This window comes from Nothoprocta perdicaria, unplaced genomic scaffold, assembly GCF_003342845.1.
Source record: "Nothoprocta perdicaria isolate Ctin4 unplaced genomic scaffold, notPer1 scaffold_127, whole genome shotgun sequence".
NCBI lineage: Eukaryota > Metazoa > Chordata > Aves > Tinamiformes > Tinamidae > Nothoprocta > Nothoprocta perdicaria.
In genome coordinates this window covers 585,746-600,496 of record NW_020454394.1, presented here as the reverse complement: position 1 = coordinate 600,496, position 14,751 = coordinate 585,746, and the positions used below count along the sequence as shown (strand labels likewise).

The window sequence follows — 14,751 nt, the reverse complement described above, 5'->3', positions numbered from 1 at the left end:
TCACACACTGCCTTCACACATTTCACATCCTACAGCTTTTTTCTTTTTTTTTTCTTTCAAAACAGTCCCAAATCCCGGAACAGAACTGGACCGAAATGAGGAGATCGTTTTTATTTGAAAGTGCTGCTCACTCAGCAAATGCACCTCTCTGAAGAAATGCAAATTGCTTAACACTGAAGAACAGCCTCACAGGCAGAGCTGCACATGAAAAATGAAAATCCCCCTGTAGGGAAAAAAACTTCTGGGTAAGAAATAACTCTTGATCTTCATGATGGAGACGATGTTGGGAATTAAAGTGAAATGATTAAAAAAAATGGAATCACAATACAGTTTGATTCCATTTTTAATAACATGTATTTACCAATGTGCTATCAGCTTGGCAAACAGTCAAGATTGCAAGGAAATTCAACTTTCATTTTGTTATTTGGTAGATTAAAAAAACAATTAAATTATGTACAAAACAGATGCACAGTATGCCTTGCTTGAAACTTAAGATTTWWWAAAAAAAATTATTTATAAGGATAGGGGCATGAAAATTTAATTTAATGTTCACCTTAGGTAATTTTGTGTCTTATTGTTCACAGCAATTACCATAAATCTACATATCAATAAGCAAGAACAGATGTCAGTTGTTACAAGTGCTTGCCAATCAGGCCTGTTAAAAAGTGACAGATGGATGGTTATAGAACATTCTCATAAGGCCTATTAGCACATTCGCAGGAAATTTTTGTAGTGCTGCACAGTCACAGATGAAGTGCTGTGAAAACACGGGCAAATCTGAGAGCACAAGATTTCCATTTTACAACTTCTTGGGCTGCCTCCGAAGCAAACTTTGGTTCAATAAAATMATTTGCTATCTTTTTGTCCCCACTGCCTTTCTCCTGTGATAACTGTAAATTTGGAATTACTGGGTATTTGTGCAGAAGGCAGTACAATCGTGAGAGGTTCCTAAATGGTTTTTAGCCTTCATCCAATTTTGGGCTTTCAAAACCATAATAAAATCGTATTTAGGAAATAGTTGAGAGTTCAGTGTGCACACTGAATAAATTCCTAATAAAGCAAGGCAATAATGATGTTTTAGTTGCTCTATATGTATCCAGAACTTCATGATCACTGGTGATGAGCAGAGCCAAACGCTGCATGGATCACAAGCGCTTTCCAACAACTTGACCTCTATAGTTGTTCATCTTTTCTTCAGAAATGCTATCCCTTCTAACTATGAGGATTTATCCTTATGAATTAAACCCTGACTGCAGCCTAAAAATTGTGGCTTAAGGTAAAACTTTTAAACGGTAACCATTTATTAAAACTGGTAATGGACATTTAGGAGGCTTATGTTAAAATAAAGTGGGTAAAGTCTTCATGGATGGTGTTTGCAAGAATGTGATGTTACTGCCAGCAAAATCCTACGTACTACAATGGACAGGAGACCTGAGCACTACCACCATCAAACCACACGTCCTCTGCACCCATCTTTAGAAAAGCTGGTTATTTGAACTTTTCAAGTATCCTGACCACTTAGTGTCTGATTTAGTAGAGCCATTAAAACAACTTTTAACTGTAAGTCTTCATTTGATTCTGGCCTGTTGATCATACTATTTAAAAGTACACGCTTAAATCCAACTGCAAATTGTAACTACTGGTTGACCTGCACTGGGGTTCGCCACATTTTCGAGTTATACATGTTCTTAACACTTTCCTAACAAAAAATATGCTTTTCTCTCAATTTAAATTTTCCCAGTTCTGGCATGAGATTCATCTGATCTTACTTTATCCAGATAAAAGTTACTCGCCTTTGCCCTTGGCATAGTGAAAGGAGAGAGAGTGGGTGATTCATCCAATCCTAAAACAGGCAGATTAAGCCCAGCCCTTGCTAAGATGAAATCACTCCTTCTTCATTGATGTTACAGAGAGTCTGGGTGCCTAATTTCCAAATGGCAAAGTTCAACAAGATGAATTCCACCCAGAGCTGGGCCAAAGGGGTAAAATGTCTCTCCTGCTCCTTTTGCTCCTYGTGGAAAGCCCAGACAGCACTACAGAGCTCGTGTCCAGCTCCATCTTGTGCACCTCCACCATCARATTAAGCATGTCCCACCTCACCAACTTTCCTCTCCAGGTGCCTCTCCTGCTTCTGGYAGTAGAACTGAGAACGGGCTCAGTTCTTTCAAACTTTGCCTCTCCAAACACCAATTGCAGCCCCTTGATTTATTATCTAAAAAGCATACTAATTGTATGGGTTAAATTAAGTAGGACTTTCTATGGAATTAGTGTTACAAAAGCTCAACGCATTCCGTCCCTGAGGTCAACGCTTTCAAAATTGGTAGTTATCTTTAAGAAACAGCCATCTCCCTTGAGCTAGAAACAGCTTCTCGGTGACCTTTACTTTTAATATGATATCCCTTAAGAGGTCATAGCAGGAGAAAACCTCTTTCAGCCCAGCTCTGTTGGAACGAAGCCACCAAAAAGTCAGAGGATGCAAAGGATCGTTGGGCCAATGCAGAAGCGCAGAGCTTTTGTGCAGATGGTCCTGGCTTCCAACTGGTCCCTCCAGATCCACCGAGCCAATCCCACAATTAGAGAGGGAAATAGTCAGAAAGCAAAACCTTGCGGAGTTTCTCWCACCCATCTGCTCCTCCAGACTCTGCAGCAGGAGGAAATCTGGCTTGGGTAGCAGAAGAGGGGTGAAACGGATTGAACRGGAGTCAGAATGGGCCAGAAGATCAACCCAACATGCAACCAACCTGCTAGGGAGCTTGGAAAAGACTGGGAAAAAAAATCAAAAACAAAAAAACAAACAGACATGCACACACTGGAAGGAGAAAAAAAAAAAAACACCTCCAGCTGTACAGGGCTTGTGGATCTTAAGTCCACAAAAAAAGCCCAAAACCTGTATACTCCTCCTGCACGACCTCAAAGAGCAAAACATACTGCTCATTCACTGACATTAACAGAGCCCTTTTGTGCCTCTTATTGGTACTGAACAGTTGAGCATGTAGCAAATGGTCACGTGTATGAGCAGGAATAAATATTTGTAAAAATATGTAAAGCTATTTAGATGAGTGAGAGAAAATCTTCATGGATAATATATTTTTGGACACTGCAGTTTTCTACAGCAACCCAAAATGATATGAAATCTCTCTGTTTATTCCTGCCTGTACAGCACTTTCTAGGTTCTTCTTAAACAGGCAGGTTGGCCTAAATTACTGCAGCTTTTAGGCTCTGACTGAGGGCCAGCCAAATTCAACAGAAACATTTGGCGACACTAATCATATCTRAACCAAGCCTTGCATGCATTTTGTATATATGTGAAGGAGGAATGTTTTTGATTCAAATGGGTGTTAGTGTTTATAATGTAGCTCGTATTGTCCTTTAAAATCAGACAAACAAATGATATAATGCAATTCAGCCATGCTCACAGTCTCCCCCAAAGACAAAGCATAGGCCAGGCTGGAGAGGCACATAGAGAAAAAAATACTTTTAAATTAGCACGAGGAGATAGCTGTGGAGGGGAAGGAAGAGGGAATATGCTCTAAATGGTTGTATGTGCTTGCATGACTTACAGAGACCAACTAGGCCGGGTTTGGCAAGGAGAGGGTTAGCTCCTGTAAACCAGCACTGCAGGATTATTACCCTAGCAAAGGCAACACTGCCAACTCCTCCAACTTTATTAGTACTCTTGACATATTGCACTGTTTTCTTCAGCTTGGCTCCTRAAATAGAATGATTTCATGGAAATCCTACTTTGCAATCAAAACAAGGAAACTGGTCAAAGGAGGACAGAACCTTAAGGTTGGAGGACCTACATGGCAAATTACTACTTTTGGCCATTCAGACTTTAAAATATCACAAATTTCAGTTTGCCTACATGGCAAACTACTATTTTTGGTCATTCAGATTTTAAAATCTCACAAATGCAGATTTCCCCCTGCATTTGGACTTTACACACAGAGCAAAAGCAATGTCAAACATCTAGTAATGGGCTCCTCCAGCAAAAGCAGCATTCCCTGCTGGAACTGATGTTCTATGGGCTCAATGTCGGTATGTTAGGGACCTCTTGAGAAAGAAATACATACAGATGTGAAGGCTCCTAATTTTGACCAAGGGGGTGACGATATTACCAACACTAGTTTAGCCAGCCATGACTTGAGGCGGGGGGGTATAAGTCCATGAAAGCTTTACAGAATTAGAGACCTGACACAGAAGACTTGAAAGATCCAAGTTTTACCCCTTGAACACACTGTACATATTTGAATAAATATGCAGAGCTACCCAATTACTCTAATTCTGCTGTCACTTGGGCTGAGGAATCCTCAGCTCTGCCGGTTAAGTTCAACACAAAAACAGCTACAAATACCTGGCTGCAGACACAATTTTTTAGCTCAAAGAAGCTGTAAGTTGCAGTGATGGAGCTTGCATAGCATCTTATTTATTTGTGTCTCATTTTATTCCTTGTCCTGAAATGTTATATTAATATGTAAGCCAACTATAATATGAAACTATATTAGAGTCATTTGTGTAAAATTAATGCATACAGCTTAAGTTAAAAAAATTAGGGCCTTTATGCTACTTTCTGGACTGTAAAGATAAAAATTCAAGGATGGCTTCAGCAGGTAATGTGAGATCTTGCTGCAGACATATGAGTATTTTCTATTCCTTTCATAAAACTTAACATATGAATTTTTATTACTGGATGCACAGCATAAGAGAGTCCTGCAGAGAGAAGACTGGGATAATTTATGATTTCTGAGGTGAGGACATGAACTCTCAGTCTTAACGAAGACATAGCACCTAGTCTTTTGCAGCTTCATGTAGAGCTGTAGCTTAGAGAGAAGCTTAATATCACTAATTTGACCTCGGACATCAAGGTCATAAGGTTACATGTTCTGGGGAAAGAAAAGAATAACTTTGAGCATCTGCCATTGAGAAAGGAGGAAACATGAACATAAGATAAAAAATGTATGTTCCAGGAAATGCACACAGCCCATTGCAGTCTATCCAATATACGACCATATTAACAGTCTAATTTTTAGTTAAAGGGGACGTCCTTTAAGTAGTAAAGGGTACGTCCAAGGTACGTCATTATGATTTCTTAAGATGATTTTCTTCTAGTCTCAAAATCGTATGATTTCTCCTCTTAGAGGAGATTTCTCGTAGGGGAGAAATCACATACTGGCTTGAGAGCCTATCCTAAAAATACTTGACAAAGATCCTTAATTTCAATGCTATTCTTCGAGACAAAGCTGAATCTCCACCAACAGTGAGAAACGGGCAACAGAAAAATTCGAAGGTGCCAGTAACGCAATGGAGATCACATTATTTTTCCTGAGTGCCTCAATTCTTTCATTTTGTAGCCCTAACCAAATATGAAAACATTAAACACAATCTTTGAGCTCAAAGCCACTGCCAGGACTGCCAAGTGTAAAATGGTTACTGAACAGCTCTGTTCTGTTTATCATATTAAGATACACTTTTTTGATGAAAAAAATGCTAGATTGCAAGTGTAACATAATAGAACCAGCAAGCGCTGCCAGCAGGTCTCGGGAAGAGAGAATAATTCAGAGATATTGTCATCTGTAGGCCAATTTATATTGTCAGACAGCAGGTTCACATTAGTCTCTGATGTCACTGCAATAATGGCATAATATAAGGATTGAGAAAAGAATACCTGTGGGGTATAGCTCTACTGCGGGGTATAGCTATACTTGTTAAAATATGGCAAGATCCATTCAAAGCAGAGCCAGAAAGAAGCAAAAGGCTAGGATTAAAAGCAGGCAGAAACGCCGTTCATAAAGACTTCTGAATATTTTAGCTCTTGTTTTGTGATGATGAAGCAAGCACAATGCTGTATTTCATTGATGCAGTGGGTTCATGATTAAAATAAACTAATGTAGCAATTTGGGGGTTTTGTGCTTCCTTTTTCTTTATTTTTCTTTTCTTCCTGTAACAAGAAAAAAGGCTTTTTAACAGTTTCTCGCGGCAGGCATAATGTGCATCTGCGCTCTGATTTACTGCACATGCTGCCTTCTCTAGCATCATGTTAAGTTAGGGTATCAGCATGGTAGGTCACACAGTGGGAGCGACCTTTTGCTAATCACTACACATCAGTTACTACTGGCACACAGCTCATTACTAAGAAACCTTCCAACTAGCTGGCTTTCAAATACGCTTACACTTTGATTTTTCCCCCCTGTTCTTTCTTTCTTTCTTGTTTGCTTGCTTTTTTTTTTTTTTTTTCCCAGACCAAAGCTTATACTTTTACATAAAACCCTCTCTTGGGTAATTTTCTTAGCTAGGGTTCTRAAGTCGAAAAGGCACCCAGTTAATTTTCTGTGATTATAAAAGGAGCCCGGAAACTCACACCAAAGGTAGACCTGTAATCTTGGGTTTCATTAAAAAAGTCAGAACATTTTAACTCACCACCTATTATTAAAATGTTTGAGGGCTGTCATTAATTTGATTTTAGTTTTTCAGGATGCAGAAATATCACTGGAAATTAGAGCGTAATCCTGCTGGTGCTTTCCCGACACTTTTCAGAGGCCAGGATACAGCTGTGGGGACYAAGAGCTCCCCTGCCATTTGCAATAGGGTACTTTGGAGAAATGGCAGGTGACTRATGCAAGACAAACTGTTTGCACATCCTGGGGGCCCCCGGTTTAATTTCAGTTTCCGAAAGAGGGGAAAAGTGTTTCTATTGACGCCGAAACACGAGCGGTTCCCTGCCAATACATCTGCCATGTTTAATGCACTGCTCCTCCCGCCCCCTGACCGGGTGATTATCAGCAGCGGAGAATTCAATAGCAGAAGAATAAAAAACATAGCTGGAGCAGAATGAAATGATACTTTTAAACTTACCGGCCATTTGCTGAATGCCGCTGAAGGCACCCAAGTTACTGGAGGAAGTTGCTTGCTGCAGAAGCTGCAAATTAACAACAATAACACAGCGATTTATGTGCTGTTAAGGTAACAAATGAAGATAAAACTAAAACGAGCTTTCCTTCTACATTTGCAGCATTTATGCTTTCCTTTACATTTATATAGTCTCTTGTTTCTGGCTATTGTTGGAATGAACATCCCTAGAGTCAGTGCTGTAAATCCATATTAATGTCTAATCTCTATTAAGAAACACAGAGACACAAGGGAAACTCAATAACATTGCTGCTTTAAAACAATTAATCAATTTATTCTTTTTAACAACCAGGTGTTAAATCTATTTAAACCAACATAGCGTGACTAATTACAACCCTCTGTAGTCTAGTAGTTACCATAACTCATCTCTGTCAATCACAGTCCATTTGCTCCTACCCCGTTGAATTCCGTTTTTTCTTTCTTATCTTTGTGAATCAAGCGCACAGATTAGACTGGTACCAGTAGCTAACAATTTAGCCTACCTCAGTATTAATTAGCCTACCTCAATATCAATATATATTTTTAATTGCTAGGTAAATTAAGGTTTATCATATTAGATCACTACACTGACGCCTTGCCTGAATACAGATCATGTATTTGGGCATGCACGGTGCATTTACAGACACATGTATTTGTCTATCTCAGAGCCTTCAGGAAATCCCCAAATGATGAAAAAGCTGCTAAAAGTGACCGTGTGACTTCAGGGCCACCAAAGGCCAGGTCTTGCTCACAGAGGGGCTGCGAGGGACCCTCGGCAATGCAGGAGCTGTGATATATGTGACACACATTTAGCACTGGCAGCATCATGCCTTAGCATGAAAGCTGTACGGCACTTTAGAAAGGTGTAAACGAGCAATTCCCAAGCAAACTGTATAAAATTAGAGGATTAAATGACAGCACTGCTCCCGTCTTAGAGGCTATGCAATATACATATGTGCAGTGCTCTGCTACCCATCTGTCCTGTGCTTTTTCTTTCTTTTAAAGGAAGAACTAAAATTTTATCCCAGCTATTAAAACGGCAATGTAACATTCAAAAGGCCAATAAAATGAATGGGATCAAACTTTATATTTTCAGAGCGACAAAAATTTAAATGGGTGCCTCAGAAGGCACCAACACATCCTGAAAAGCTCATTCAATGTCAGTTCACTCCTGTTCACTTTTAGACCATGCTATGAACATATAGATCATTTTATTTAGAAGAAGACATGCTGTATCTCTTGGAAGACCTAGTGGAAGACCTAGTAGGGTGTTCACCCCAGCCTTCCCACAGTTTTTTAAAACAGAATCGTGTAGGCACCACCTTTGGAGGGCACTTACAGCTAGGTATTGTGGTGTGAGTCCTCCCAGACCTGTGAGGTTTCCCCACGTGGCAGTATTGAGCTGCTGCATCTGCTGCGCCAACTGCTGCTGCAAGCGCCGCTGCTCCTTGTCCTTTTGGGTATCAGCAAACTTCACCACGATTGGCGAAGAGCAGCCCTGCGGGGGGACAGACGGGGAAATGGAGGCGTTACACCCCACGCACTCACCTCCGGGCTCCCTGAGGGCCGCTCGCCCTCCCTCAGCACTTGCTTTTTTGGATGGAGATTTCTGCAAGGACGGAGATGTTTTCAGTTTCTTAGGGAAAAAGAGGCCGTGGAGGAATTATCGACTCGCACAAAGGGTGCTCGGATGGTTCCCCCACCTGCGCTCCGCTCCCAGGCACGCTTTGGGTGAAGCGTCCTGGAGATGTGGCCCAAGGTGCTAGCACTGGTGGTGCCCACCTATTCCTGACTGCCACCTTGGCCAGCAATTCGTCCGTGAGCCTCTCCTTATGGGATACGGGAGGGCTGCAAGACACCTTGGGAATGAGGAGACTGTAAGCCTAGTGATTGGGTCTGCAGCCTCSTCCTCAACCCTGCCTTTGGGGCCCTCGCATCAGGCCACAGACCAGGCGGCCTGTGGTGGTCGGCTGGATATTGCTCTTGGACTCCAGTCTGGGAACGAAGTCACGGGGAGAACAAGATACAAGAACGGGAAAGATATCTCTGTTGCTCCCACTCTCTTTTTTTATCTTGTTAACAAATGTGTTTATATGTTAACCTTTCAAGTACTCATTTTTCTTAAAAGAGGGAGCAAAGCAGATACCGTAATGATTCAGCCCTGCAAATTAATGCAAGCATCTCATGAGTCATAGACGTTGTCAATCTATTTTAGCATTTCAAACTGCTTTCCAACTTCATAGGATTCAGTGAATAACTTTCCTCGACCTGCTATGCTTGTTATACTAATTTCTTGTCTAACTTCAATCTCATCTCACAACAACGGCAGGAACAAAAGATGACTCACATCCAAAAAAAAAAAAAAAAACCCCACAAAGCTGAATTTTAGCCAGAAAGTGCAGTGTGGGATGGGGAGTGGGCTTATACTTAACCTAACTCTTCAGAACTGTGAGTATCTTCAGAAAAGCTCTTGTCTTCTGTCATCTACAGAGAGGAGCTGTGCACTTGTCCTCATGCCGGGACAAAAGTCGGGCATGTGCACCATCAACAAASAGAAGGATGAGGAAAATCCTCACATCAACCTCTCTTGTCCAAGGATCTCTCAGCAATCGTCTTTCTTCTGCATTCGCTTAGAAAATCATCACTTGTGATTTATTATTCCATGTCCAACTCCTTTCTTGTACTTCTCATTGTAAAAATGTTTGGGGGAGGAAATGGGGAAATATATACCACTCCAGCAATCAAATAAAGATTATGGAGTCAGCTTGCTTCACAATTGCCTATCTTCAGCGATTTTTATACGAATATTAAAAAGAAGACTTTTTAAGAAAAAAAAAAAAGAGAAAAGAGAAACCCAGGGTGGAGGGTATGAGAGAGATTTCTCTAGTTCATTTAATAAAAAAAAAAAAAAGTTTGCATTCTATTTAATGTAAGCTTTAGTAGTGCTGGGCTGAGAACAATCAGAACTTCTTGCTCATGACCTAGAGAAACACGAAAATTGAGTTGATTTCAAAAGAAATAGAAATGAATTTCAAAGGAAGAAATATTATATAGCTATTTTAGTTCTCAGTTCAGCAGCTCAGTACTCAATACTACAGCTGACATCATATTTATGAATGCTTAAATGTCAGTAAATTGTATAAAAACAATATCTCTACAATTTATGAATCTATAATTCATTTTTTTCACTGTCTGCTCTGTATTTCATCACTTCATCATTTTCAAGAGAGCAAACATTCTGAAGACTCAAATTATATCTAGCAAGTGGCTCTATATGAGAAAAGGATTGTTATTGTTGCATCAAATTTACTCCATGATAACAAATTAGTGTCTCCTACTGGTGCTGCATTTGAATGCCTTCAACAACAACAACAACAACAACAAAATCTCACAGAAATGAGCTGGAAGAGCAAAAACTTACAGCAGCAGTTACGTTTTTAAAATTAGTGCATTTAATCAGGTTGGAAAGTGAGATGCAAAGGGTAGTAAGAGAATTCATTACACTCACAGACATGTGTACACCTGAACATGAACAGCATCACTGTTCTGCATCCTTAGCCTGCTTTAAAAATGCCTCTTGGCCAATGATGTGTGACAAAAAACCCCAAAATACTGAASTTAGGAAAAAAATCAGTAACTGAGCTGAAATTTGAATGAGTAATGCATATTCTCTCCCCTTATTTTTTGAGTGCTTTAAATATGAAACCAAAGCATCCAAGGATCACTGTTTGAGGCTGACAGTCTAGCTTTAACTCTACTTAACCCAAATTAACTTTTTACTAGGAAAAAAAATGGCAACAAATATTTGCCTAAAGARTAACTTCTGTCTTAATTTCTCCAATCTTCTCTGTCAAGAAGTACCACCCAGTAAATGAATAAGGAGCAAGGGCTTGGTATCTCTATCCCATCTAGGGCCACKTTGGGGGCAGGACAAAGTGCACTGCTTCCCTCAAAGAAGGAGCTCTCACCCTAAGCTTTATTAGCGCAAAGATGTCTAATGTGCAAAAAATATTTGGAATCATCTTGTCAGTTTGGGGGTTTCCTTGCTGGTGACTTTAAAGATGTTGAGAAGTGCTTTGCTCTGAGGATGACTATGCCATAGGACTGACTTYGAGAAGGGTAGGGCATGAAATAAGAACTGCTCTCTGACGTATTCTTCCTTTAATTTTAAGATCTTCTGAGGTGGAGCTGTGTGAAATTCATTTTGCTAGGCAGAAAAAATTCATTAAAACACGTGGAAAAATATATGAGAAGCGCAGGATTACCAATAAACATTCTCCTTTTACTTGGAATCAAACCTAGGAAAAATATCTGCATTAACAGAGCACACACATTATGAGAATATTCCTTCAAAGCCTCAATGTGGCAGGTGTCTTTCTTTGTTTAAACATACACGGTCAAGGCTGCATACATTGTATACCATCAGCTTGCTAGCCAAGCTAGAACTCCATCTCACTGGAGGACTCTCATCTAACACTGTATACCCGGCCTCTAAAAATGCATTGCACTGAAAAGAAAACACAGCGATTATAAAAATAAGCTCAACCAAATGCAAACGTTGATGCTCAGAAAGACAATAGCTTTGCAATGCCAATATCGTTACTTGTTGTACACAGGAAACAGTTAGTGAYGTTTTCATGCACTTTCTCTCTCYTTTCTTCTCTTTTTTTTCCCTTTTTTTATTGTAAGAATTACTATTTTTTGTTTTTTTCTCCTCTCTCCGCCCTCCCGCCCTTTGGGTCCCCGCTCGGCTGGTGACACAAAGCAGCTCAACGACATGACGCAATAATGATTGTTTTAGTGCCCCGCATGCTTTGGGAGACTAGAGCATTGCAAAGGAGGAAGAAAAAAAAAAGAATAATATAAAAAAGAATAAAATAAAATAACTGAGGGAAAAAAAAAAAAGAAAGATCGAGAGTTCCTGGAGTAAAATAAATAAATAAATAAAATAAATAAGAGAAACAGTGCACATAACATCAATGCCACCTTGGAGAGAAATCATCACTACACGAAGATACAGTATACATAATACAGTATAACATGCACTCTCCTGCGATAAGCTAGAAGATCCAGCGTTAAGTAAAGGCTTCCTACTGGTGTAGGGTTTTTTTGTTTTTATTTTTTTGGTGGGGAGGGCGCAAAATAATTCTGAAAGACCATGACAAAAATCACAGACTAGGGGGAAAAGAATAATAAAACAACAAAAAAAGCTYGGCGGCCCTCAGGAGCCCACGGCGGCCAGGACAAGTGGGATCCAAGAGAGTGGCGTGAGGAGGTCTGAGGCTGCTGGGTAGGGGACAGAGTGTCCATGTAAAGGCCAGAGAAATTAATAGTATTAATTTAAAAAAGAGATTCCCTCTTTGGCCAAGTGCAAGTGCCGGCAGCTCAAGTGCRGCTGGGCTAAAACTCCTGGAGCTTCTTCCTCAGAGCAGTGCACCTCAGGATACTTAARAATGTCTCTAAAAAGAAAACTAAGGAGGTGCTTGGGTTTTTGGGGCGTTGGTGGTTAACATTAAAGGTAATTTTCAGGTCAGGGAAGCTCTGAGCGCATCCTCGTTTTCTGCTGAATGCCACCAAARCAGGCCAGGAAGCAGCGCTGTGGGGACAGCGCTGCCTTCTTCTGAGGAAAACCATCTTTGCCCGCAAGGGGCCAAGTGGAACGGGCCAAAAAACTACCAATACTGCAACTAAAAAAACAAATTAAAAAATGGGTTATATCTGTGATTGTCATGCGTCCGATCTGGTCGAGGAGAGCATGGCTTTACCATTCGCAATCATTTGCACAAAGAAAACAAAGAAAGGGCAAATGATACAGTACTGTACCTCCATGGTCTGAGACTGGTGCATGGCTTTGATTGCATTCTGTGCCATTGCCCTTGTAGAAAATGTGACAAACGCACAGCCTGTGGGAACAAGGGGACAGGGAGCAGGAAAGACAAAAAACAACAAGACAAAAGGGTTGGACGCTTGTTAAACCAACACAGTCTACGAGAACGGCCACAAGACGACACTGTTCTCAGTAGTACATAAAAAATAAACAACTTCTCTAGTTTATTTATCAACAGTGCTGACTTGCTAATCTGACCATAGATGGAAGGGAGAGGGAAGAAAATCAGGTGGGGATAGGTGATTTTTTTTTCCCTTTAATTTGTTCTTTTTTTTTCTTTAATTTGTTCTTTTTTCTTCCTTTTTTTTTGGTTTTTGTTCTTTAGCCACATGGTTTGCCATAAGTTCAGCTCATATGTACAGTTTGGATTGCACAGTATGAAGTTTGGATTGTACAGTTTAATCTACATGCAGGCCACACATTATTAKTTGCTTGCTAGGTCTTTTGTGTAGGCAAATTTTGGGGGAGCAAATAAATGACTGGCATCRCTGCCATGGGAATCCTTGGTTATCTTGTGTTTAAGAATGATTCATAACCTCCCTTATAAATCTCAGTGAGGGACTAAGAGTGACAACAGAGATAAGGAGAAGGAAAACTGCTGTGCACCCAGAAGCCAGGTGTGAAAATACTCGGACAAAATACACTGACATAGATGGACTCTCACCATTTAAGGAAATATTGCCTTTTTTTTTTTTTTTTCCGTTGCTTCTCTGAGTCCTGGTCACCAGGATAACTCTTTAATGTGTGAGAGCTGCCACCAACTTTAACAATTCTGCAGCTATGTGTTGAATAACTGAGAAATCACTTTTCTCCCTCTTCAGTCTTTTAAAAAAAAAAAAAAAAAAAAAAAAAAAAAAAAAGCCAGCAGGCTAATGCCTGGGCTATTTTTCTACTCTTTTACTATTGTCAGTCATACCTAGAGTGGGCATGGTGGAGGTCAGCTTTTTAGCGCGTGACTCATTGTCCTTTCGACTAATAAAAACACTGCTTTCTGAAAATTTACATTTTATTCTTCATGCACCCTTGGGCATCTTAAAGAAAAAGACTGTGAAATTAATGCAGATTTGGGCCGATTTCGTAATAATGCCATGGCACACTAAAAGCTTAGCTAAAGCAACAGACTTATTTCACTTGTGATCTCTAATGACTTTAAAAGTGCATTGATTTTCAGCTCCCTTAGCCTTGCACAGTTTGAACTTAGGTTTCAGAGGATAATTTAGTGTTCCACTCAATTTCCTCAAAACATTATTATTATTACTACTTAAAAGATTTCCAAATGAAGCAAATCTAAGCACTGAGAGGCTAAAGCATATTGTCATTCTAGAGCTAATGTATGAAAGCTACATTCTGGCATTAAAAATGCAATATTGTTGCCCCTGTGGCCAATGGACAAAATAAACCATTTTGCAATCCAACAAGCAACAGATTGTTTGGTTTATGAAAATCAATTTGAGGTATAAAGCATCTTTTTGTGTGTGTGTGTGTGTGTGTGCTTCGTGTGTACCTGGTAAGATTATCAAGTCAAGACTGTATTCACATTTTAATCAAACAACAGTAAGAGAAAGCAATGCCTGATCATTACCCAAAAGCACTACATCTAGTCATGAAAATAAAGTCAATGCATTTTTGCATCATGCGGTATTTTTGTTTTTAAGGTAAAGGCCCTTGGTACAAGGGAATCTGAGCTGGTTTATATGTCTCTGACCAATAGGTCACGTCATAAAACTGGAAGTTAGAATTTCTTAATGCAAACTTCCTGGCAATGTCGTGATACTTCATGTATTTCTTGGATAATGTTAACAACTGCTGATGTCTTACTACTGTTTAGACACACTACGTGTTGCTACTACTGTTATTCAGAGACAAATGTTTTGTCAAAGAAAACGATGTAACGAACAGCTTTCTATAAGGCATTCTAGACAAAATGTGTAGGAGAATGGTAAATAAGCCACAGTACCTCGGCTAGACTCCACATTGCT

The 14,751-nt window shown here is 39.9% G+C and overlaps 1 protein-coding gene across 7 annotated transcripts in view; it reads right to left on the bottom strand.

Moving 5' to 3' along the window:
- CELF2 (CUGBP Elav-like family member 2) overlaps window positions 1-14,751 on the bottom strand; it is a 380,720-nt gene that overhangs the window by 36,995 nt on the left and 328,974 nt on the right. For all 7 annotated transcript variants that reach the window (XM_026033322.1, XM_026033318.1, XM_026033317.1 and 4 more), the window contains 3 exons: window positions 12,709-12,788; window positions 8,225-8,383; window positions 6,853-6,916 (listed from right to left, as the gene is read on the bottom strand). In XM_026033322.1, the coding sequence (XP_025889107.1) occupies window positions 6,853-6,916; window positions 8,225-8,383; window positions 12,709-12,788 (303 nt within the window). The remainder of the gene's footprint in view (window positions 1-6,852; window positions 6,917-8,224; window positions 8,384-12,708; window positions 12,789-14,751) is intronic.